Raw genomic sequence first — 26276 nt, 5'->3', positions numbered from 1 at the left:
ATAACTAAGTCCAATTTAAAAAAAATTCAACGAAATACACAAAAGACTGAGTCCCGCTGTATTACCCAGGCTGCACTGCAGTGTCTATTCACAGGCGCGATCCCACTACTGATCGGCACGGGGGCTTTGACCTGCTCCGTTTCCGACCTGGGCCGGTGCACCCCTCCTTAGACGACCTGGTAGTCCCGGGCTCCCCCAGGAGCACCATATCGATACCGAACTTAGTGCGGACACCCGATCGGCATAGTCCACTGCAGCCCAGAACCCCTGAGCTCAAACGATCCGCCAGCCTCAGCCTCCCAGTAGCTTGGATTACAGGCACACGCCACTGTGCCCGGCGAAAATCCGAGAGATCTAAACAGCTCTTCAATGTAACTGTGTTTCATATTAAGAGTGCCCTCTAGTGTTCATTAGAACAAACGTTCGCTTTTATGGACGCCGATGAAGAGAAAATAATTATTTTATTTTAATATTTTAGAAAAGCTATATGTGTGATTAGAGATGCTGGCATAACCAGTTTTAAAAAAAAACCAAACAAACAGAACAACATCGATTTGATTAAACAAAGCACTGCTACCTTTATTGTGAAGTGTAATGCATCTAAATACATAGCAATTAAAACGCATAATATTTCAAAATAAAAACAAAGACACTCTAGAATGAGAAGAAAGAAAAATGGCATTTCTGATTAAATTTGTTTTAATGATTATATTTAATGTTTTCATGACTTTTGTTTTAAAATACCGTAGTTCCGGTAATAGGAGTTTCTCAGGGCTCGCGACAAAATGGCGACGATGACAGCCTTGACTGCTATTCTGTCCGTTCTTTCAACCATAACGCTATTATGCACACAGTTTGGCGAATGCAACAATGGTCGAAGGGTGAGTTATGCATTTTGACATACCTTATAGTAATGCAATATGTGTTTCACAGGAGCTTGCTGATGTTTTGCATGCTGACCTGCTTGTATGTAGCTCATACTCGATACTGTTATAATGGAAACTGAGTGTATTGTGTCTGTCAGTCAGGAGATGGTGGTGTGGACACAGAGTTTAGCGGACTTTCTGTGCCACTCGAGCACTCCTTTGAAGTGGGTGAGTATAAGGACAGTCTGACATACATTCTATATAGATTTGTTTATCTGATTTATGCATTTCACTTACTATACATATCTGTACATTAGATGATGTCCCCAGATTTCGCATTCGTGGTACTCTACAGTTCAGGGGTGGAAGAGAGAGCACTGTGCATCTCTCGCAAAACCCAGTGTCTGAGAAAGATATAAGTACACTGAAGGTAAAAATACAAGTCTTATTTAGAGGCACAGGTATATATTAAAGTTTATATTAATCTAACAAACATCTTTCAGGATGTGGCAGGAGTTGATGGCTTGTACAGGATCCGAGTGCCAAGAGTATCTCTGCAGGCAGATCGGCAGACAGAGAGACAATCTGATGGTTACCTTACTGCATTCGTCAGAGCTGTAAGTTTAAACTTAACTCCCTGCCAAACAAAGCCCTTTGATTGTGTGACCCAATCTGTAAAAACTCAGCTAAAGTCATTATTTGTGGTTTAATTCAATTCAATTAAATTTTATTTATATAGCGCTTTTTACAATTGTTAATTGTTTCAAAGCAGCTTTACATTAATAGATGTAGGAAAGGCATAGAAAAGCATGCGTATTGCGTAGTATAAATAATGTATACAGTAAAGTAGTAAGTTAAGACAAAGTTGGCAGACTCTCCAGAGGATGAAAAAACCCCTTAGAGAAAACCCCTCCTGGCTAGTCCAGGGGGAAAACTCCTAGGAGGAGAAAAACCCTTGAGAGAATAAATAAAATCAGCCAATATGATGTAAAGATCATTCTGTGAGTTTATAACCTATGTTAGTAAGGCCATGTAAAAGACTAAATTCATTGATTTGAAATCAAACTTTGATGCTTCTAATCTCATAATTAGATTATGGGAGTTTAGCCTGGATTTCACAGACGGGGTCACATTTTTATTTCAATAGGAATGGGTCAGGATGATCGACTAGTCCTTAAGCAACAAACTTGTTGATTAATAAGAACAATTAAGAAACTTATTGTAGAGGGTTTCAGTGTGCACATTCAAGTGTGTTCTGCTTAAACCCTATAAACTATCTTATTTTGAACTCATTTAGTGCTTGAACTTTCAACATTTACACATCTGGGTCCTGGGATCAATTCATTTACATATGATGCCGGATAAGACGCTCAATACTCACACAAAAATACATTTTTACTATAAGGAGAAAAGTGTTCATCTAGTTAAAATCCACTCTCCATTAAACATATTCTACTGCATCGATTGTAATACAAAACAGAATAAAATGTATTCAAAGGTATTAAGCAAGTTAATCCAAATTTAGTTTTAAAGTTGTTATATTTTTTTTAGTTTAGTTTTTGAAAAGCTAAACCTTAGCTTTGTATGTCCCTACTTTACCAAATGTGTATGATTGCTATTAGCATAATTGTCAATGTTATCAGCCGTATACATTGTGTCTCTCTTCCTTTCTTTCAAAGTGCTCATTAGTGGAGTCCCATCTCAGTGATGTCATCACTCTTCACACGGATGTCAGTGGAAATGTTATTGGTATTTCCATAGTGACAGTCCCCGGCTCATGTCGTGGGATAGACGTGGAAGATGAAGTTGACCTGGAAGTCTTTAACACAACTATAAGCGTTGTGGCACCAGTCAATGCACCTGGGTGAGTGCAAACACACACACACACACACACACACACACACACACACACACACACACACACACACACACACACACACACACACACACACACACACACACACACACACACACACACACACACATTCTGGTTTCCATGTTCCATGTACATCCATGTGCTACATCCGTGTGCATCATAAACTTTTAAATACTTTTACCAATATGTTTGCTGCAATTGCTCATCTCTCACGGTGCGTTGGGGACTATTTGGCCTTTTCACGAAAAATTAATTTTCGGCCGAATAATTTTGGTTGCCAAACATTCGGTGCATCCCTAATGAAAATATAGATTAAGTAGACAGTGCCAAGCAAATACACCTTGAGAATGATCATTAATGTGAACATTGAACCCTTACATTGCTTGTTGATGTATGCCCACCCACCTTTGTTATAAGCTCGTATGTGTATGAAATGTGTTTGTTTGTATAGACCTGAAACGGCACCTTTCATTGAGAGGATGGAACAGGAAATGGAAAAGAAAGGAAAAAATCCACAAGAGCAGAAATCATTCTTTGCTAAATATGTGAGTATTTCTGTTTTTGCTTTGACTACTGACAAGGTTTCATTTTGCAATACTGTAACAGATGAGTTCACTCACTCTTTTATTTTAAATTATTAATCTAATAATATTCCCTTTTATGTAGTTAGAAAAGATGTTATATGTTTGTACTGGATTATCCCCTCTCATCCATTTTACTTTTCTTGAAGAAATAACACTTTTCCAAACAGCCTTTATTTCTGCTACTAGGTCTCTTGTTTGTAGTAGTGTATTTATTCTTTGCTGTTTGTATTTACTTATTTGTTTGTTTAACGGACTGCAGTTCCCCAGATGACCACTCCTGAGTGGTTTTGGGTGTTTGTTTGGTGCCAATTGTTTATTTGCTGCTTTTTTCCCCTTGCTGGTTTATGCCGCCCAGAGTGTCAAACCTTGCCTTGCTGCAGTCCCTGAGCTTACTAGTACTAATGTCCCGGTTTTAACTTCTTTCTTAATTCTACAGCCGAGTGTCGTGATTGGCTTTTCTGTGTTCACTATGCTGTGTCTGTGTTGACTTTGTGCTGGTCTGTGCTGTGTTCCAGTGGTATTTGATTCTGGGAGGTGCAGTGTTCCTCATGGCCACCAATTCAGCACAAACCCCACCAGGGGGCGCCCGAGAGCAGAGCTGATTTCCATTCATTTCAAGTACTGAAATCTCATTTTAGCCTACTTGGTTACTCTGTCACTCCAGCTGCATTTCTTTCATTGTGTGTGTGGGTATATTTGGGCCTGTACACGCACCCACAAGTCCTCTTATCCTTCCTCTGTTTCAGCTTAGTGTTCAGTTGTCTGTGTGCGTTTTTGCTTTATGTAATTTTCCTGCTGGGTCATGACCAAATCAGTGGTGTATTCATATAAATCGAGTTGAAAGATTCTTTTGGATTTACACAGTCAGGTTGACGGTTCATAATGTCGGGTGATGCGATTCTCAGGCTGGTGATCAGAGCTCATCTATAGATTCATGTTCTTCTTGACCCACAGTGCCTGCTTTACTTTTATGTGTTTTTTCAGTCTCATTTCTCCTGATTCCTCATTCCCTGTGAAAAAGTCATTTGTAAGGAACCGCGAATGGTGGAGGTGGAAAAATATAGAGTGAGGAATGATGAAACTGAAAATGATTTGATTTGCCTGGGAAAAAATGACATCATCTGTGATTGCCTCATTTAAATGCCTTTCAAACTGACAGACACAAAACTTCTTTTGTTTTGCTCCTCTCTCTCTCTCTTTTATTATCAGTGGATGTATATCGTCCCGCTTGTTCTTTTCCTGATGATGTCCGGAGCTCAGGATCAGTCTGGAGGCGGAGCCGGAGGAGGTGCAGCCAATGGTGGAGGGCGATAATTTCCACGGCACTCAATACTCATGTGATGTACATAATAATTTAAAATAACACGCGTACATGCAGAAACGAAGGATTGTTTTTTAGAGAAATATTGTTAACTTATAACTGCATTCTTGGATTTCATTTTTACTACTGATTTAATAAAACATTTACTGACCGTTTCAAGTTATAACTACAGTTATTTACTGCATAATTTAACTAAGTGAACTGATACTATTCATATTACACTCATCATAGGACCTCAATGGTAACAGGATGGAGAGCTTTGTGATTTTCTGACCGTTGTTTAACATTCAAGCCTAAATGTATATACAAGTGTATATATAAAAGAACTGATGTTTAATCTGGAATGGCAAGTCATTTAACTAAACAATAGCACATAGAACAACAGGCTGAACAGGTGTCCGACCGTTTATGTTAACGTAACATTAACAGTTATTCAGCTAACACAATGCTTAGAATACAGAGCTGCCCCGGCTAGGGCAGGTGGCCTTTCTGTGTGGAGTTTCTGCATGTTCTCCCTGTGTCAGCGTGGGTTTACTCCGGGTACTCCGGTTTCCTCCCACAGGCCAAAAACACGCAAGTAAGGCATGTTTAGACATACACAGAGCTATTGAAGGAGCTGCTCTGAGAAACAGCCAATCAGAGCAGAGCTCAACATTATTATTCAGGACCCTTTCAAATAAGGTAATAATAGTCCATTTCATTCTAATGGCAAATCCTAGGGTTGTAAATGGACCTGTAAAACCGACTTAATAAAGCCACATACTTTCTACTGTACGTAGATATCAGAGAACTATTAATATTTTAATGCATTCTTCGGCATTCATTAGGTACATTCATTCCTTCAACAAACTAAGATGTAAGAATTTATATCAGTGGAAATCAACATTGTCACAGGTGCTGTCAATAGAGTTGAAATTTTTTTTAACGTGAGATATTTCTTTGAGAGAGAGGCTTTTTTGCACACCCACAACGGTCCCATTATGGTTTAGAAAACAATGAGCAACGTTACATAAAGCACAAAACTGATGCCAGAGCAACACATGAACCTAAGTTGCATCATAAATGTCAGAATACATACCTGCCTACAAGAATCTACATATAATTTATTTGCATATGTTTGACAATTTTTTTTTTTCAATATTTCACAGCTTTATTAATACAATTCATCTTTTTTAAATCTAAGTTTCAAGGGCATTGAAGGGAAACCACCAGAGTTTTAATAATAAAAAATTTCCTTAAAAAAAGTGTTTATCAAATATTTCTCATCTTGTCGCTTAAAAGTTAAATGTGGGGGTACTTGAACAATAGACTGCCCTAGAAGATGAACTTCAACAGACTGTATGGTCATGTTCCCTCTCTGTGGCTATCTTTGTCAACAGTCTGTCATTCGCAGCTTGTGGGTCTGTTTGTCTCGGGTCCATCCATGTGTTACTTTGGCGGCATGCAGTAAATTTGCATCTTACATGGCTTAAGTGCAGACCACAGACAGTTTTCATAGTCCAGCTAAACATCATCTGATCAATGACATCACGTCACTCCATACCAGTAGGAATACACAAAAAACATAGATCCTCTCTGTGTGCTTATTTCACTATATCTGATTTTTAATCATTTTTTCAAATCAGTTTCGATTCCGACCTGTCAAAGTCAAACTTCAAGAGAAAAGATGGAAAACATTTTTAAGTGACACATTCCCTGTTTTGAAGCTGTGCTGTGTTTTACAAATTTTCTTTTGTAAAACAGAGCACTTCTTTTACATAATTATTTTGTCTTGCTCTATTGTCTTTACATGTGTGTTACTGTAAATACATGTTTTGTTTTTACAAGGCACAGGAATTAGTTTCTGTGAGCCACACAGTCAGTTGTATGTAAACAGATCTGCTGGTATGTGAAGGTCTTGCACTTTTGTGCTTACATGCCTTGGTAAACATGAGAGCTAGTGGCTGACTGAAGCACTTGTGTTTCTTCAGTTTCGGTTCAACTTATTAGAAGTAAACATTTATACATCTAACTGTGTTTATTCAGGGTGTTTATCCTTCCCTGAATTGTTAATATTAGATCACTTAATATTAGCTTTCCCTACACATAGATGTCAGGGTACCAAAAAGCTGGTTGACATAGTGTGATATCTCTCTCCCCCTGCTTGTGTATTTTTTGTTCAATATAACATTTTTAGTTTCAGAACAACAGGACAACATAATGGGATGAATTTGATATGTAAATAAATGTTGGTAAAGTAGTAATCAGTTCTGGATGCAATAAAAATTGTGCATGAGACACAAAAACATATAAATATCACAGGTTAAGGAAACATAAACCTAGAGGAGACCTCAGTGAGTGGTCAGTCAAAAGTCTCGCATCCTGACGCTGTTTGCCCAGCTATGTTGTCATGGCAACGCCTGATAATCTATGAGCATCTTACCAAGATAATTCTGTGATGTAGTTGGAGTCCTTGAGCTAGTGTTCATGCAAAGCTTTAATGTTTTTGTGTATGCTCTCTTAACATTGTGTGATCCCTTATACTGGTTAAGTTTATTAAGTTAATTGTTACGCCTAATTATTGTTAATTATTAACACAAGCATGTGTGTGCAATTAGAAATTAGAGTAATAAAAGCCCATACGTGTTTTTTGCACATATATGCATATATATGATTTTAAATAAAATATAAATATTGGTATTATGTATTTTTTTTTTGTTGGTTATTGCTCCTGTTCCTTTACTAGTTATTTAAGCTGTGTGGTTCCATGTGTTACACAGGACAGATTGAAACAGTTTAAACTTTGTTATGCCTTTAAATCATTTGTCATTTCATTGATGCTATTTTAGACTGGTTAGGGTCTTTAAACGTCCTACACACTCACATACATACATACATACATACATACACAATGTACTGTTTAGCTATACATAGCATACATTTGTCTACTTTAAAAATTCCTCTGCCTAAGTCATCAAAGTGTGAAGAATTAATGAAACAGGAGTACTGGATGGCATGAAAGCTATTACAATGTAAAAGAGAGAACAGATGTGCTAAGGTGAAAAAAATAATAGGCAGGGGGATGAGAAATGCACCTGTTTTATTCATTAGGAATAAAGACGGGCTTGACACTGACATGATAACATTAAATATTTAAACTTTGAATCCTGATGTGGTTTAAGATTCTGAGCTTTGAAATGAAGGGATATCTGTGAGTGATAACTTACAGTAATATCTTCAAGACCTTCACTTCAGCTTCACTGGCATGACTTCTTGTTCTACTATCAAATATCACATTTACAACCAACTGATCTGCTGCCAGGTGTCGGCACCACGTGTGATTTACACAAATCATTTATGATGTAAAGGTTCTGACACCTCAACATAACCAAAGTTGCTATGGATACATTTCCCAAAACATAACAGGTGTGTAGAAAAACGTCCCGGTTGCCTATAAAGATGTCCTTCAGATGTGGGAGCAATGCAGTAATATCAGACTCATTGCTGGGCCTGTTAGGGTCAGAAAACGTTTTCTTCCCTTTTTATGTGTGTCACATTTTTTTTTAAATATATTTGACAAATATATACATGACTATTGTGAGTTTTTGAGGAAATTTTGGATGATCTGCCTTCTGCACAATTTTTAAACCTTTATTATAAACTATATTTTATAGATAAATTACATTATTAAAAATTATGATTTTAATCTAGATCAGGTTTCCACTGCATATTGCATGTCTTACAAATGTGTGAACTGTGTGTGTGGTCCCAGTTTTAACAACTCTTTTAACACGTTAGGTACACGTGAGATACACGCATGACATGCTTAACACCTACTGCCCCATATGCAGTGTGCCCCCCTTCTGGAAGTGAATAAGAGAGAACTCTGAGCCTGAGAGAGCCTCAGAGTCGAAAGACGCTCATCCACACCTGTAATGCCCATTATTACCCCAAGCACCAACGGAGCCATGCCTGAAGCAAAGAAAACAGGTAAGGTTGCATAAAGAATTCACTATAGTCAAGTTTAGCTGTGTGCCAATATGCATGATTATTTAGTTATATACAATTAATAGAATTATTATGTGCATATTAGATATGTAAACAAATATAAATATGTACAGTAGCATGCAAACATTTTAGCTTTGAACAGCTACCTTCTTTGTTTTTATAAAAAACATTTTTATGTTAAATTAAAGATGCTTTATACATTTGGATGCATGTTGCATTGGTGTTACACACAACATGTGCCAAGTTTCTAAAGATATATCCCAGGAAATGACCACAAAGGAGCATCGACAAAGATTAATAACAGATCGTATGCTTTTTTACCTATGAGTTTTTTATTTTGCATTTTTTTGTATATTAAAATAAACTCAGATTCCCTAATATTCTCTTTTCTATCCAATACCTTAAAAGTTTAGTGTTTTGTCCATCATCCCTTATATTTTGATGGTCTAATGTAACTAATAAATATTGTACACATCCTTCCCACCCGGACATCACTTTTGGCAATTAATGTAGGTATGCTGATAATTGTTAGTAATCCATTAGTTTCTACTTTTTAAGATATAATAATAATTCCCTTTCACACTATCATTTTGATGTCTCCATGAGGAAACAAGCTTATAAATCAAACAGAATGATGTTTCTAGGAGAAAGTTTTTTGTGATTGTTGGGGTTAGGGTTTGGGGAAGGGAATATAATATACAGTTTGTACAATATAAAAACCATTACGTCTATGGAATGTTCCCACAAAACATGGAAACCAGAATGTGTGTGTGTGTGCGTGTGCGTGGTTGTGTGTGTCATCCGGTGACATAACAGGCATCTTTTTTAACACCTCAAACCTCCCCACCTGTCTGCCTATGTACAATATTTACAGTGCTGGTGACAGTACCCAAACTAAATGTGTCACCACAATAATGATTAGACTAAAAGTAATTATGACTCCTAAACGCAGGTCAGGGGAAAACAGGAGAGACCGGAGAGGTGGATAGGATGAGAAGAGGTAGATAACTCTCATACTATTATTGTCTCTTGTGGACAGCTTAAGGATTTCACAGAAAAATAATAAAAGTGTGTACAAAGAACCATTTCATAAGTTCAGATGATCAGATTTTTTGAGTGTTGTTCTCTAAGAAGATAATGTAGTTGTATTGCACTTTCTTTTAACCCATCCAACCTATCCGTCAATCTAACGTTAACTCTCTCGCTCTCTCTCTCTGACGTCCATTATAACTTCTAGTTCAAGTTCAATAGCTATTTTTTGGCAAAATTATGAAATGCCATCTTGTTGATCAGAGCAATAATAAACTTTAAAACACTTAGTTACTATCTTACTAAACAGCATATGGGTCATTCTACAGAAAAGGTGGAATTCAGGTGATGGAAATCTGCTTAAATGAACTTCTTCCAACATACCCAAAACTTCTTTAATGGCATTAATTAACTTGTCAAAGTTACAGTGCTTAGGAAGTACTCATTAGAGAAGTAACACCAATGACGGTAACACCAATGACAATTTAAAGAAAAAACTAACATTTTAACTAAATGGCTGCCATTAGCCATGTGCTATTTCATCAGAGATGTAACAATCACATACTTATTCAGTATAATGTATTTTTATGTAAAGATCTTAACACTCCCAGCTATAAAAAGAGTAACACTGATGACATCCAAAAAATCTTATCTCAAAATTCTTAGATATATCATGATATTTTAGACAAATATGGTAAGACATCTCACAAACCTCTTACCTTCCTCCACTGCACTTCTTCCACTGACCTCTTGCCCCAAGAAAAACTTCAAAGAGCTGATTTTCAAAATAAAGGTGCTTTGGGTAGGGTAACACCAATGACATCAATTTGGTGGACAAATATTTATTTGATATTATTCATATTAATAGTGTATTTTTTACCATTTCAGTCTTGTAGTAAATTCATACAGGGTTACAGGTAAATGTAAATAAGATTTGTTTTATAAAAAACATGGTTTTAAATAATAAGTACACAGCTCAACTTCCATGTATGATCAAAGGGACAGGGCAATTTCAGGACCAGACATTTAAAAAAAAGTTTAAAAAAAGGAAAAAAAAGAAAATTAAATAAATAAACTTTCTCACTTTAAGGACAGTCTATATTTATTAAATACATTTTTAATAATAAATTTCCACCTTTTTTGTAGAATGACCCATATATATGCACCTTAACCGTGTAATTCTCTGCATTTTAGGTCTGTATGATAAGAGAGATCTAATCTAGATAATATTTGAGAACTTCTCCCATATGGCTGGGCACAGTCTATTTCTCAGGACTGTTTCTGATAGGTGACACTTCCAAAAACTTTCAGTACTCTATTTGTGCATCTGTCCGCTCATGTTATTTTTCATCAGGTCTGTTTCAAGTAGCAATCAACAGAGGGGCGAAACTCAACATGGGCTTTTCAACACTTGGCGGCTAGAGAGATTAAATCCATCTCCTTTGCTCAAAGCATCACGCATAGTATCAACTTGATCTAACCACAAAGTACTGTACCGGTGCGGGCATTGTGGCTGGGTGCATGGCAGGGGTTGGCATTGCACACCTAAAATGTGTCCAACACAAACAGCACTGTCATCAAGAACCAAAGACACCAAAGCCTATGAGGTCATCCGTATAGATACCATTGCTAAAAGAGGTGAAGTTCAATGCTGTTACCCATAGCAGAAAATCCTCAGGCAGGTCACGGCTGTTCAAGTTCAATGTGGTGCAAATGTTATGTTAGGAATCTGTTGAAGGTTGTTGAAACATGAAACAACATGTCAACAGCTAATTTGACTATGATTAATGTTTCATTAATAAATTATACTGAAAAAAATCACAATATGGATATCCCATGATGCCACACTTTGGGTGTCCATTCTATTGCTATACATTTGTTTCTAACTTGTATTGTTATAAATGAGGGAGGGCAATACACAACCAAACACTTAAACGTTATCCGCCATTCTAAAAGTGTCATTTTTATCTCAAATCAACAGTTCACTGTTAGAAAAAAAGGTCCGTTGCTGTTATTGGGACTAAAAATGAGTTAATCTTAGTACCTCAGAGGTACATATTGTTATAAAATGTATACATGATTTCTGTACCAAATTGGTACGTATTTTTTAAGGGTTCTGCCCCAGTGACAGCTTTCTTTCTGACAGTGTGCAAACTAACTGATGTTTCATGTGTGTGAAAACATTTGCACACCGATTTAGCATTAAATATCTTTGTAAATTTCTCTTCTTCCCTCTTTAGTCTTCCCCATCATGTCTAACAGAGCTTTTTGGTCTGTACATCTCTATCAATAGTCAGACCATTAGACTTTAACAACATTGCGTTTATCTAGGCAAATAACTGAATGAACAGGGATTTGTGGATGATCCCTTAGATTTAGAGGACTTTGATACAAAGCTTTTGTGCTAAACTCCTTCATGTACCTCTTGTTTTCATCCAAATTTACCATTCATCTGTGAATAGACATTACAGAAACATGTCTTTATAAGATATTGTATTATTTGCTTTATTTGTATATAACATTGGGCTACAATCCACAGCAATTAATTTTACAATAAAGTTTGTCAATCTCTATTAAACTTTTAAAAAGCTGAGATAATGGAAATATCCTTTGCTATATTTTATGTATGAATCAGAGACATAGTAAATAAGGTTATTAAGAGAGATTAATCTGAGGTTCGTTTATCACTTTTTTGAATAATAGCACTAGGTGTTCATTATTTTGTCATATGTTTGATTTTGTTGCCCTGTCTAATGATCATAGCTAAAGTATGTTGACTGTCTGCCGCCCCTCCCTCTTGTCCTGACTGATTCACTCCATACCAGCCCCTATAAGGAAGAGGTCCATAGAGAGGATGAAATGGGCTATTACTGATGGAGTGACCTGTCAGCAGCAGTTTCTTATCTCCAGCCCCCGTCTGTTTACCGCCTCTGTTTTAGCCTCTCCTGTACAACCAATCCCTCTATATTTCACCCGCTGAAATGTATATTAGCATTTAGATTACACCTACGGTGTAATTCATAGCATGTGCAACTTGATCAATGATCGCAGTATGTTCCACAAAACCAAGCCAAATTCTCGCTGTCATATTTAACTATTGTCAATTTTTAGATTCTTGTATCTCACAGTTATGGCCTAATGGGCATGTCATAATCTGTATAGAGTCGGCATGTTTTCATTAGGGGCTTCAGTTTGTGTTGAAAAGTGGACAAAAGATAAAATAAATAAACCTTTAACATTTCTTGGTTCGCTTGATTTTTCAGAACATTTTAACCAAATGCTTTCATTATGGATACCACACAATATGTTCACTTAGAAAGAATAAAATAAAATAAAATAAATGATGATGGTACAGTGTTCTGGGTGATTGTCAATGAGATCATGAACAGTACAGTGGGGTCTCAAATAGGTGTAAGGACATCCCTGAATGTGATGCATCGCAGCTGACTCGATCACTTTGGGCGCGTATACTGTCACGAAAAGTCATTATACGGATGTCAGTCACCTGTTTCACCTCCCGCTGTAAGACCAGCTCAGCCTTGAGCAAGAGCCTATCAGATATCACTGAAAGTGAGACAAAATTCCTCATGGTGTTTCATGAGACTTCCCCTTCAGACATCTCAATAAATGCCCTCTTTTGGACTTCTGACTTAGATTACACTTACAGCATTGCAGAAACAATCCACTCCAATATTATTTATTGGATTTTAGTCTAATTAAGATTATTTAATTATGTACAATTAAGTGTGTGTTTTGTGTTGTCTTGTGTTGCACATTGGTCCTGGAGAAGCATTGTTTTATTTTACCGTGTACAAGCTGTATATGGTTGAAATTGTCTGACTGACAACATGAGGTCACCTACTCAGGGCCACAACGGTGATGTAACAGTTCACAATATAAAAAGTAAAGGTGCCTAGTCTAAAAACATTTCTTCAACTTTTTATGTAACGGAAAGGCTATTATATTTTTAAAGGGGCCATGGCATGAAAATGTGACTTTTTCCATGTTTACGTGCTATAATTATGTCCCCAGTGCTTCTATCAACATAGAAAATGTGAAAAAGATCAGGCCAGTAACTTAGTTTTGGTAAACCATTCTCTGCAAGCACGTGGAAAAATAGGTCATTGAAATTTGGCTCTCCTTATGACATCTTTTTATAATAAAAGTGCACAGAGAGAGAGAGAGCGAGAGAGAGAGAGAGAGAGAGCGAGAGCGAGAGCGAGAGAGAGAGAGAGAGAGAGAGAGAGAGAGAGAGAGAGAGAGAGAGAGAGAGAGAGAGAGAGAGAGAGAGAGAGAGAGAGAGAGAGAGAGAGAGAATATTTGACAGCACAATTGAGATTCAATTGCAACAAACAACCACAATTGCGATCAGTGTTTGAATTTCATCAGCTCATTTTAAAGGACACACCCACATTTTTGCTCACACCTTCTACAAAGTGTCAAATTTTTAAATATTCTAATAAATTATCAATATGGTATTATCAAGATTTATTTCACATCTTAAAAAAAGTCTTGTGACATGGCCCCTTTAATGGAACTATTGTAAAAAATACACAGCATTTTTGTCAAATCAACATATATTTTTATATTACTTTAACTTAAAAAATAAGTTAAACAATTTCAACTTGATTTTATAAGTTATGTTATCTTATATAAGCCACAACTTAAAAAAGTAGGTTGAATTGACTTGCAAAACCAAGTTGTTTAAATTTCATGCTGCAATTTTGTTAAGTGTAGCAACAAGCTTAAAAATGCGGAAGGCCTTCATAGCAAAGACTGAACCAATGTACAGCTCTGCACAACTACACCACACATTAGAACTTGTAAGACCATAGCCAACCCATTACTGCCATTAGCACTCAAACTAACAAACATCAACACTGAGCTTAAAGACACCTAGTATTATGATGACCCAAGGGAGTCCTCTGACCGAGTGCGAGAGAAAGGAGTGAGGCCACATTCACAAAATGAATTTGAAAATGATAGAGGTGTTTGACAAAATCAGCTGTGGATAGAAACCTTGTGTTAAAAGTATAAATAGAGTGCTGTGCATAAACACACCAACACCACTAACACTTTTGAAATGAGGCCCAGCGGAAAGAAAATTTATTTTTGGTAACTGCTGACAGAGCCTATGATCGGTGTATGTGATAAATGTATGTTTAGGACTAGCATGCTACAGAGATGTAACTTAACCCCTGATAGGCATAAGTAAACTATATGATTCAGTGCTAATAACGGCAGGGGTACATGAATGACATACCTTATGGTGATATATTACATGCCAGAGCTACAGAAGGAGGGTGAGACGACATTATATCCAATGTGGGATAAGATGAGTTAATGAAGGCCGGCACTTCTTGGTTCTTTGATGTTCACTGATGCAAGGGTGTACATTTAGTTTGAAGTGTACTGTACATATGTTTTCATTTATCATTGTATACATTTTGTGGGGGGTTGTAATGGGAAGGGGTTACCACCAATAAATCCTGGAAACTACACCACTGTACTGATCGTTCTTCTTAATTTTTGTTTCTACAGGAAGAAAAGAATCAAAAGCTGGTATAAAACCTTCAGGTATGAGTTTACAACTACAACTTACAGCAAGAGTGTTCACTGGTGAATAATGTACCCAACTCCAGTCCTCAGGGCCCCCTCCCAGAATGTTTTAGATGTCTCCGTAAATAAAACACCTGATTTCACTCATCAGGGTCCTGCCAGAATGTTTGAAATGTTTTATTAATTTAAAAAACTAACAAGCTGATGAACTGAATCAGATGTTTTATACATGGAGATATTTGAAACGTTCTGGGGGGCCGAGGACTGGAGTTGGAAACCACTGCTGTAACCGACTACAGACGTTTTTTACATTTACAAATTTGGCTGATGCTTTTAAAAAAAGTGCATTCAACCAACATATTTGATCAGTATCTCATTTTACTCCTGGAATCAATCCTCTGTTAGCCAGATGCAGGAACTGCTTCTAACTGGCTAAATGCATGGATCGCTCCCATATTCTTTTCGCCGATTGTAGGGCTGTCAGAGAGACGGCAGTGGTTTCCAACTCCAGTCCTCGGCCCCCCAGAACGTTTCAAATGTCTCCCTATATAAAACACCTGATTCAGTTCATCAGCTTGTTAGTTTTTTAAATAAAAAAAAAACATTTCAAACATTCTGGCAAATTGCTTGCAGCATCTCTTACACTCTAAAAAACAAACGGTGCTATATAGCACCAAAACAGTTGCTTTGGATCGTAACGATAGAAGAACCATTTTTAGTGCCATATAGCACCAGTGAAGAACCAGTGAAGCACCAGTGAAGCACCAGTGAAGCACCTGTGTAGAACCATATAGTGCTATGTAGAACCATATGTGGTGCTATATGGCCCCTATATGGTTCTACACTGGTGCTTCACTGGTGCTTCACTGGTGCTTCACTGGTGCTTCACTGGTTCTTCACTGGTTCTTCACCGGTGCTATATGGCACTAAAATGGTTCTTCTATCGTTACGATCCAAAGCAATTGTTTTGGTGCTATATAGCACCGTTTGTTTTTTTAGAGTGTATCATAGATCAGGAGTGGGAAACCCTGGGTCTTGTAGGCCCACTGTCCTGCAGAGTTTAGTTCCATCCCTAATCAAACACACTTGAATTTCATTTACAAGTGATCCTGAAGACTTTGATTTGATTTTCAGGTGTGTTTAATTAGCGTTGGAACTAAACTCTGCAGGACAGTGGCCCTCCAGGACCAGGGTTCCCCACCCCTGTCATAGATTAACATAGGTGCATATACACCCACCTAAAGGAATATTAGGAACACCTGGTCCTGGTCAAGACAATCTGACTAAAATAACCATTCATTACAACTGAGGTATGCAGCAAAGCATTTGTGAATCCACAACACGCACAACCTTGAGGCGAATAGCCTACATCAGCAGAAGAGCCCACTGGGTACCACTCTTCTCCCCTAGAAATAGGAAAAAGAGGCTACAATTTGCACAAGCTCAACAAAATTGGACAGTTGAAGACTGGAAAAATGTTGCCTGGTCTGATGAGTCTCGATTTCTGTTGAGACATTCAGATGGTAGAGTCAGAATTTGACGTAAACAGAATGAAAACATGGATCCATCATGCCTTGTTACCACTGTGCAGGCTGGTGGTGTAATGGTGTGGGGGATATTTTTTTTTGCACACTTTAGGCCCCTTAGTGCCAATTGGGCATCATTTAAATGCCACGGCCTACCTGAGCATTGTTTCTGACCATGTCCATCCCTTTATGACCACCATGTAACCCATCCTCTGATGGCTACTTCCAGGAGGATAATGCACTATGTCACAAAGCTGGAAACATTACAAATTGGTTTCTTGAACATGACAATGAGTTCACTGTACTAAAATGGGCCCCACAGTCACCAGATCGTGCTCTGGATGTGCATCCCACAAATCTCCGTCAACTGCAAGATGCTATCCTATCAATACGGGCCAAGATTTCTAAAGAATGCTTTCAGCACCTTGTTGAATCAATGCCATGTAGAATTAAGGCAGTTCTGAAGGCGAAAGGGGGTCAAACACAATATTAGTATGGTGTTCCTAATAATCCTTAAGGTGAGTGTATATATGGACAACATACTTTTTTCATGATAGAGCATATGTCAGACAAGAACACTTGGATTTACATCAACATACCATGCAAATCTGATAATATGTTTTGCATGTGCGATGAAATCTGTGACATTTTGAAGGCTAGTACCACACTCCTAGCGTCTTTCCAGCTCTTAATGGTTTTAATGGGAGAGAGTTCATACTCATAATGCAATGAAAATTATGCCTGGGCCTTCATCAGACACGTGCTGTCACTTATACAGGATTATGCAATCATTGTAAACTATAGTGAAATATTTCTTTCCCTCTCCATTCCAGAAAAGGCACCGTCATATGTTCCCAACATCCCTGAGCCCAGGACTAGAGCTGAACTGATGGAATGTAAGTCTGATACAAACACACACAGACACAGTTTTATATTGAACAGTATCTGTTCTTACTGTCTTCATCTCTCTCAGACTGGATGGATTTCACTCTGGATGACAGAACGTCTCAGAAAGTGTTGTGGCTTTCAGAAGGTGGAGCCAAGGTGTCCCGTATGTGTGAGGAAATGTGTCCTGTTCTGGACCGACCTGAAAGATATGAACATTCACCACAGGTATATAAACTGTGTGACTGCATATTTTTATTTAGCTTGTTGGATTTTCTAATGTTATAAAAATCTGATTTAGATCAATTCATTTTATGTGTAGTAATGAAATAATTCACTACTGAATTCAAAAAATTTTGTGCAATTTGCCTTGCCCCCTGTGACATTGGGGTTTTGTTATTGTTTATAATAAAAGTTCACTTTTTAAAAGTGAACTAAAAGTTTATAATATTCTCTTGCAGGTGCTGTGTAGGGAGTGTGTTTGGGGTAATCGTGGATATTGGGAGGTTGACTGCGAAGGCTGGGTGGTGATAGGGGCAGCGTGTGAGAGCTCAGCCCGGAAAACTAAGGATGGTCCCTGTGGCCTAGGAGAAAATGAGGTGTCATGGGGTCTGGGCTGGGCTGGCTCCTGCTACCATGTGTGGCACAATGGGGTGAACATAGAGATTCATGCTCCCTTCTGTCCTACCATTGGGATCTATGCAGATCAGCCAGCTGGATTACTCAACTTTTACCGTGTGGAAGCTGAAGAGAATGGCTCTAAGGCGGTCAGTCTGCTTTATCAGTTTAAGACCACCATCAACGAGAAGCTCTACCCCGGTTTCTGGGTGGGCAGGAAATCTCACTGTTGGATCCGGAAGAAAGATCAGTAGGACATGAATGGCGGGGGGATCGATGGAAAGAAAAGGGGTGTGAAAAAACAGAGCTGTGCAAGAATATTTAGTTAACCAGAATATCATGAGAAATACTAATGTAATTCTAATGCCAGCCTATTACACATGGGTTGGCCAAAAAGCAAGCAAGCTCATGTTATGGTAGCACTTTTCAAAAGTTTCATTTGTTATCATATGCAATGAAATAACACGTAAGCTTAAAAAAATGCTTTTACAGAATGTATAAATCTTAGTTAATTTCTATACTGTAAAATGCTTTTGCACTTAAATTTTTAAGTATAATTAACTTGGAAGTCACTTTAACTTTGATTTTTTATTTTGAGAATGAGTTGCTGTAACTTATATATTTAAATTAAAACTACGTAAGCTAACTTAACCTTAAATTACAGCTTCTCATCATTAGTCAAGATAAATAATTGAAGTTGAAATTACTTTTAAAGTGCATTTATTTCATTGCTAAAAACATTTGTGTGTGTGTGTGTGTGTGCATTTGGTATAATACAATGTGTTCGCGTAGTTTATGTTTCAGTAAATTTTTGTAGCTCCGAATTTTCTCTGATGTCAGACGGAAATGTGATGCTTCTTACTTCTTACCATGTTTGAAAGATTCGCTCACAATGCAATGCTACAGTTTACTTACAGTGCAAGCCAGTGGCGGCTGGTGACTTCTTTTTTTGAAGCGCAGGATGCGAAGTTCGTCACAACATGTATGTAGCCCGTCATGTGTGTGGTTCATAATTTCAAAATATGTTTTCAGCGCTTTGAGAGATCGTGTGTGCATCACGTGTCATGCCAAAATAAGTGCCTGCTGCAGACGCGTCTAAAGGGTTTATGAAAAGAGACGCTCACATTTGCCAGATACTCACATTATCTCATGCGTAATCAGAGTTTCTAGCGTGTATTTTGGGAACGTGTCTCTTTTATAATAACGGTTTTGACGCGTGTGCAGCAGGCACTTATTTTGATAAAACACGTGATGCAGGATCTCTCGAAACACATGACACACATTTTGGAAAAGGGAACCACACGTGTGACAATCCGAACACTTATTTTGAATTAGCGCATCCTCGGATGAGCAGTCACGAGCCGCCCCTGGTCCAAGCGGGAAGAATTATGATAATGCACGTGGTGTCTATGTCAACAGGCCCAGGAAGTAAACTGTTGCCTATAATCCATGTGTTTGTTGTAATCCTAGAAAAGAGATTTACGCTGGAGACGATAACTTGCGTCATTGTTTACTTTAAGATTTGTACCTTTTGCATATCGTTAACATGTACTAATACACACTTACACAGCAAAGGAAATATAAAATCGTGAATCGGACCATAGGTGCTCTTTAAATCCAAGTTGAATAAACTTAAGAATTTAAGTGCCAAAATAATTTTTTGCAAAAACACTCAAATTATTTTCCTTTATTTACACCAGTTATTGTATTTGTGTAGTTTACACCTTTTAATAGAAAGTTGTCTTGTGTTTGTAGTTTAAATACTTTTATATTAGTCCATGTTATGACAAATACAGATATTGTAATAAAGATATATCTCAGTGCATATAGTACTTGACTGAATTATCCATTTGTGTCATTTGTTGATTAATTTTGATCAAACCAGATATATGTCTTGGGGTTGTTGGTTACAACACATTCCTTATAAACAGTACAGGATTAATGCTGCCCTCTTCTGGTAAAAAGCATTGTCATTCCACAGTGGATTTAGTCTTTGAATACTTATACAAAAAACACACAAGACAGTATTCAACAACAAACAACTGTTTTATTGAAAACGCATTTACTTAAACATTGAACAGCTGTGAAATGTTTAAAAATGGACACACAGCAAGTTGACTTTTGTAGTGTAAAGTCTCGTATTCAACTTTTTTTTATTCCTTCAATCACGCAGGTGTTTTAAAGAATTTAGGACACTATCAATAACAGAACATCGTGCATATCCACATACCTGCTTCACTGGTTGAGCCAGAGATGCATTTATGAGAATAGTTCACACGAACATAAAAATTCTACATCGATCACTGATATGTTGCTCCAAACCAATAAGACTCACTCATCCCAGGAGTACAAAAATGAATGTTATGCTAAACGTTGCTGAAAGCCTCAGTACCCATTCACTTTACATGGGGAAAGGGGGGTGTTCATTTTTAGCAAAATTTCTCCTTGTGTTCTAGAAAACAGAAACAACATGAGGGCGAGTAAATGGCAGAACTTTCATGTTTTGGGTAAACCATCCTTTAATTTGTCAAAAACTCAGAATATTTTCAAAGTTAACGGATTTCAGAACATTAAGAAGCAAATAAGATCCTGCCTTTTGTTTACAAAGCCCTGATTAAGTAAATCTTAAAGAAATAAAAGTGAGTGCACAAAGATAAAGAATGACATCATTTGTTAAGCATTCACATTAACATCTAGTCAGCTTTTGGGGAATATAAACTACTGAGTCCAGTAGTCTATATATATATTAAGTACACATAGTGTTTGCGAATGTACATTGCTCCTCTGATACTGGATGTCTTGAGTATCAGTGTGTAAATCGACTCGTATACGATTAGTTAATCCCACACTGCAGAGGACAAATACTGGGTGCAACTAGTCATGCAATGATGTACATTTAGTGTTTCTTAATGAAATGCACTACATAAAGTATGACACCGTTTGGTTTAAACCAGTGCTTCCTGTCCTGGAAACCCCCAAGCAACACTCACTCTTATCAGACACACCCAATTCAGATCTTGCAGTCAATAATACAGAGTCGCATCAAATGTGTTAAATTGTGAAACATCCAAAATGTATGCTGGTGTTTGGGGCTCCAAAACAGGGTTGAGAAGCACTTGTTAAATCAATCAGATATTCTCTTACTTCTCCTGCTGCAAAAATAAATGAAAGGTTTGCTATTAAAAGGTTCTGTCACTTGCAATGCGATAGAAATACTTTTATTCAAGAGAAGCTTTTGATTTTGGCAACGTCTTTGCTAAAAAATATCCCTCCCTGTGTCTTATAAACTCTACGCTTCAGTTTTATTCGCTTTCACTCTCAATTAAGCTTACAACTGGCCTCCCCCTGATTCTCGTGCCAACACTCAGTCGTACATATACCCTCTTCTCTCAGTGTTTGAGAGAGAAGTCTCCTGTGTTAAGACGAGGTCGCGGCAGTGCTCCAAACATCTCCGTTCCATCTGTGGCCCCGGGGACCAGGAGAGCTTTCATACTGGCTGCTATGTGGTCCAGATCTGCACAGCCCACCTAAAATACAAAAGCCCATTTTCATCAAGCTAAACAGTTTAGTATTAGAGTGTGGATATATTGAGGGGTTTTATAATGGTTTAGCAAATTCTAGTTTTTACTATGAGAGCGTTACTGACCCGTTCTCCACTGTGGGAGTCGCCCTGTTGGGCGTGGTTGTTCCGGTAGCCCCACACTGGTACAGAAACAGGCAGTGAACGTGCCATTGCCATGGGATTGGACGAGCGAGATGCCAAGCGACCCATGGCCAAGCCACGCGGAGGGGGAGGCGCTTCCTCACTTAGTGACCCTGAGAGGAATAAAACCGAATTGAAGATAAAAAACATTCCTGAACAACCAGCCACTTAAAGATAGGGGACAAGTTAATGCTGGAACCCATCTTAAAGGATTACTCCACTTTCTTAAAAAAATCCAGATATTTTATCACCCCCATGTCATCAAAAATGTTGATGTCTCCCTTTGTTTTTGAGGAAAACATTCCAGGCTTTTTCTCATTTTAATAGACTTTATTGGACCTCGACAGTTTACAGTTTCAATGCATTTAAAATAGCAGTTTTAACGCAGCTTCAAAGGGCTCTACACGATCCCAAACGAGGCATAAGGATCTTATCTATTGAAACAAGAATTATTTTTGACAAGAAATACACAAAATAAGCACTTTTATACCCCAACTTTTCGTCTTGCACCATCCGTGTGACCTCACGTAATGAGTCATCACGTCGAAAGGTCACGCATTATGTGTGAAATGCACACTTGTGGACCATTTTAACAATTAACTGACACAAATACATTAATTAGTATCATTCCACATACAACAACGTCGGAACGGTCCTCTTTCTCCAAACTTGGAAACACTGAAATGGTAGTTTTGCATACGTCATGCAAAGCATGACGCAATTACGTGCTTACGTAATTACGTGCTTATGCAATTACGTGAGGTCCCGCTGATGCGTCACACGGCTAGTGCAAGACGAGAAGTTGTGCTTTAAAAGTGCTTATTATGTATTTTTGTCATTAAAAATGACTATTGTTTCGCTAGATAAGACCCTTATGCCTTGTTTGGGATAATTTAGAGTCCTTTGAAGCGGTGTTAAAACTGAAATTTGAGTTAAAAAAAAGTTGAGTTAACCAAGTTCAGGAGGAGCATGGTCATGTGATCCACGAATCAGTGCAAAGAGGTGCCTATAAATAGCAGTCCCTCACCTGTGTCCCGTGACAGATTTTTTGCAGCATCCCTCCTCCACCCCATCACCTCACTCTCACTAGTTTCATTTATTCTAGTTAAAGGGGGGGTGGGGGGGGTACTCTGAGTTCGGGCTAAAATGTATCCTGTGTGATCCTTTTTTATCGTTTATAAAGTTTGAAATATGAATATTTTTCTTACAAAATTGCATCAATTACCCGTAAAATACCTTTTTAACCCATTGGAGCTGTGTGGATTACTTTGGTGAAGGATGGATGCACTTTTTTGTGGTTTAAAGTCAGAAGATCCCTGAAACTTGTTTTCTACCATTATTAGCTTGGAAAAGCAGGGACATTTACTAACTAACTCCAAATATGCTCTTGGAACCGTTCTGCAAAAACACGTTCATTTTAAATCCCCCGAGGCCAATAATATTACACCTAGCCCGTGTCCGGCACATACATTTTTTTAGACCTGAACCTGTTTGCGTCTCAGGTCGGACCTCGAGTTTTCAGATCTAGGTGGACCCGTGAAGATCTATATTTACAGCACAGAAATTGGGACATTAAAGGGGACATATCATGAAAATCTGACTTTTTCCATGTTTAAGTGCTACAATTGGGTCCCCAGTGCTTCGATCATCCTAAAAAAAGGTGGAAAAAATGACCCAGTAACTTTTGGTAGATCATTCTCTGCAAGCATGTTAAAAAATAGGTCATTGAAATTTGGCTCCTCTTGTGATGTCAGAAGGGGATAAACCACCCTTTAATCTGCACTATCCAACTACACCACTCCTATTTAGTGCAGAGATCAATGTATTTGCATTTAAAAAGGACACAACCACATACCTACAAAGTGGCAATTTTAATATGCTATAATAAATTAATTTTTAATAAATTTTTAATTAAAATTAAATTTTGAGCTAGAAGTTCACATATGTACTCTAGGAACACCAAAGATTTATTATACATCTTAAAAAAAAGTATTGTGAAATGTCCCCTTTAACCAATATTTACAGTCACTGAGTTTAACAATTATTCATAGCCCAGCTTCTCACCATCAGTGCTCTCCTCTTCCCCATCAGACTCGAAGAAAGGCTCACAGTCCCGAGACAGAGAATCCTCATCCATCGAAAAGACTCCTAAGAGAGCAAAAGACAAAATGTATCACTTTAATTCAGATATTACTGCAGAAAATATATAACGAAAAACATCATCTCCCCATACCAGGCCACTTACCGGCCGATTCATTAAGGTTACGCCTCCTTTCATCCAAATTTTCTTCTTCTTCCTCCTCTTCCTCTTCTTCATCCTCCCCCTCAAGGCACACAAAGTCTGTTCTTTCTCTTGACTTCTCATGTCCTTCTATCACTGCTCTTTCCCTGTCAAGTTCTCCAATCCCATGATGCCCTGTAGGCTGCCCCACAGCAGCAGGTGAGCTGTAAATTGACGGGTAGCTCTGCGAATAAAGTCTTGTGTTGGGACTAACAGTCCCGACTCCATCACCAGTAAGGCTCTTTAAAAAAAACATCATCATCAAATCATAAGGTTGTTATCCCATTGTAAAACTTACCCTTTCATAGTGGTTTCAAAATCTTTGGTCTCGGTGGTCTTGACTTCAACACTACTAATTATTACAGTGACTCTAACCCAACTTACCACCCTTTGAGAGGGCATGTCCACACCTAGTTTGGCTCCTCCCGCTTCTGTATTCACACGTGTATGCCTTTTTGCCGTCAGTACAGTGGTGGAGTGCAGAACTGCGATGTCATCCATGTATCGCCGTGACGACTCAGCCAGTGGCCCTTGACCCCAAATGTGGTATCCATAATCACACTTCCTGGTTCCAGATGGCAGAATTCCACCTACTTCATGATTCCTCGCTCCCTCGCCCTCAATCCCAGAACCTCCAAACCTCTTATATGCCATCAGAATAGCCAAATCACACCCGGCCTTCTGACTATACGCCTCAGCTGCAGCAAGCAGTGCCAGCCAGCTTTCCTTATGATTATCTGGGATCTCAGGGTTAGAGGATTTGGTGACAGCGGCCATGATGGTTCAACCAATGGTTCTGTTTTTGGAATTAGGACTCGTTTTGGAATGTTAAAATGCTGGTGTCAAATCAGGATACGTGTTATTTGTCTACTAGCTGTGCCTGTGTGTCTCTTAAATGTCACCTTATGTCTTTACAGAAATCTTAGTTTGTTGTGTATTTTACACTCTTTGGTAAAGAGAACCTGGTTTAGCACATGCTGATGGTTATAAGAGGCACATTTGTAATGAAGTGACAGTGTGCGTGTGCATGTGAGAACTAGGGGAGAGAGGAAGGATGTCACTTGCTGGTGTTACCTGAGAAGAAAAACAAATAATGTATGAACTATATTTCATTATAGTTACAATTACACAATACATGTTTACATGTATGCATGCCATTAACATTTACACATTTGTCAGACGCTTTTTGCGGTGCATTCAAGCTATGCATTTTTTCAATATAAGCTAGCACAATTCTGAGCTACACCAGACACCTCAACTGTTAAACACCCCCACTCACTTGAGGGGCACACCTCCATTTCTTCGCACGTGTCACACACGTACACACCTTAAACGTTTAATGCGTTTTAATGCTCATGTTTAAATACAGTTGCACCCATAAAATTGATTTGCAGGCCTGTTGTGCATGCAGCGAATCTGAATGCCTCTCGAAGCAACGTGATATATACGACGCTGCAGCTGCTGTTGTTGTTTTTGTTGTCTTGTTTGTCAATGTCAGCTTTTAATGAGTAGGCATTGGAGATGAAACTTTGCTGAAATACGTGGATAAACAACGGTGCATTTGCATTACGCCATACGCTGATTTTGAGCTTGTTGATCGGTTCGCTGGCCAAGTGCAATACAGGCCAGTCCGCTCCACTGTTAGCAATACAGCTAATAACAAACATACGTCTGATGGCTTCATTTGTTTCAACGTTTTGAATGAATAGAAATACATTTAAACAATCACGTAAAGGAAGAAATAGTAATCAACTTACACGTTTAATATCCTCCCACATTTGCCACTCGTCTTTCAGTCCTACACCTTAAAACCCTCTCTTGATCCGTCCGTGCCTGCCTGTCTCTCCCCTAGACTCCAGTGCAGCGACGTGCACAGCGCTGTTTACATAGCAGCAGACGCACCCGCGATGGTCGCGCGCGTCCTCATGCCTCATTCAGAAAGAATAATTATGTTCAGATAAAATAATGAAAGGCATAAATAATAAATAATATGAGATTATATGGCATTCATGGGATTTCTTTGTAATTTGTGGAAGACTCC

At 38.2% G+C, this 26276-nt stretch overlaps 3 protein-coding genes across 4 annotated transcripts; 2 read left to right on the top strand and 1 right to left on the bottom strand.

Moving 5' to 3' along the window:
• Positions 1 to 726: 726 nt before the first annotated feature.
• On the top strand, positions 727 to 4802 carry emc10 (ER membrane protein complex subunit 10). Of its 2 annotated transcripts, XM_065273814.2 has the most exons (8): positions 727 to 881; positions 1025 to 1094; positions 1184 to 1296; positions 1370 to 1483; positions 2546 to 2730; positions 3194 to 3287; positions 3842 to 3944; positions 4536 to 4802. In XM_065273814.2, exons 1-7 carry the CDS (start codon positions 786 to 788, stop codon positions 3926 to 3928), a joined length of 759 nt encoding a protein of 252 aa, XP_065129886.2. In that variant the 5' UTR covers positions 727 to 785; the 3' UTR covers positions 3929 to 3944; positions 4536 to 4802. The 2 variants fall into 2 exon arrangements, with proteins under 2 accessions (XP_065129886.2, XP_065129885.2); XM_065273813.2 differs by lacking the exon at positions 3842 to 3944.
• Positions 4803 to 8472: 3670 nt separating this feature from the next.
• On the top strand, positions 8473 to 20096 carry LOC135769633 (tripartite motif-containing protein 16). The gene is made up of 5 exons (XM_065279104.2): positions 8473 to 8616; positions 15205 to 15240; positions 17582 to 17644; positions 17722 to 17861; positions 18095 to 20096. Exons 1-5 carry the CDS (start codon positions 8562 to 8564, stop codon positions 18503 to 18505), a joined length of 705 nt encoding a protein of 234 aa, XP_065135176.1. The 5' UTR covers positions 8473 to 8561; the 3' UTR covers positions 18506 to 20096.
• Positions 20097 to 20278: 182 nt separating this feature from the next.
• On the bottom strand, positions 20279 to 26123 carry akt1s1 (AKT1 substrate 1 (proline-rich)). Its single transcript, XM_065273840.2, has 6 exons — positions 25993 to 26123; positions 24620 to 25309; positions 24200 to 24476; positions 24019 to 24102; positions 21898 to 22067; positions 20279 to 21778 (listed from the first exon to the last, which is right to left on the bottom strand). Exons 2-6 carry the CDS (start codon positions 25010 to 25012, stop codon positions 21641 to 21643), a joined length of 1062 nt encoding a protein of 353 aa, XP_065129912.2. The 5' UTR covers positions 25013 to 25309; positions 25993 to 26123; the 3' UTR covers positions 20279 to 21640.
• Between the last annotated feature and the right edge of the window lie 153 nt (positions 26124 to 26276).

Source organism: Paramisgurnus dabryanus, chromosome 3 (genome assembly GCF_030506205.2).
Source record: "Paramisgurnus dabryanus chromosome 3, PD_genome_1.1, whole genome shotgun sequence".
Lineage (NCBI taxonomy): Eukaryota > Metazoa > Chordata > Actinopteri > Cypriniformes > Cobitidae > Paramisgurnus > Paramisgurnus dabryanus.
This window is presented reverse-complemented; position numbering and strand designations above follow the sequence as displayed.

Coding starts and splice junctions, on each gene's coding strand:
- emc10 (XM_065273813.2), top strand. CDS start 786: ATGGCGACGATGACAGCCTTGACTGCTATTCTGTCCGTTCTTTCAACC. Junction 1,095..1,183: donor CGAGCACTCCTTTGAAGTGG/GTGAGTATAAGG, acceptor TCTGTACATTAG/ATGATGTCCCCAGATTTCGC. Junction 2,731..3,193: donor GCACCAGTCAATGCACCTGG/GTGAGTGCAAAC, acceptor TTGTTTGTATAG/ACCTGAAACGGCACCTTTCA.
- LOC135769633 (XM_065279104.2), top strand. CDS start 8,562: ATGCCCATTATTACCCCAAGCACCAACGGAGCCATGCCTGAAGCAAAG. Junction 15,241..17,581: donor AGCTGGTATAAAACCTTCAG/GTATGAGTTTAC, acceptor TCTCCATTCCAG/AAAAGGCACCGTCATATGTT. Junction 17,645..17,721: donor TAGAGCTGAACTGATGGAAT/GTAAGTCTGATA, acceptor CATCTCTCTCAG/ACTGGATGGATTTCACTCTG.
- akt1s1 (XM_065273840.2), bottom strand. CDS start 25,012: ATGGCCGCTGTCACCAAATCCTCTAACCCTGAGATCCCAGATAATCAT. Junction 22,068..24,018: donor GGAAGAGGAGAGCACTGATG/GTGAGAAGCTGG, acceptor TATTCCTCTCAG/GGTCACTAAGTGAGGAAGCG. Junction 21,779..21,897: donor ACTCCCACAGTGGAGAACGG/GTCAGTAACGCT, acceptor TTTGTATTTTAG/GTGGGCTGTGCAGATCTGGA.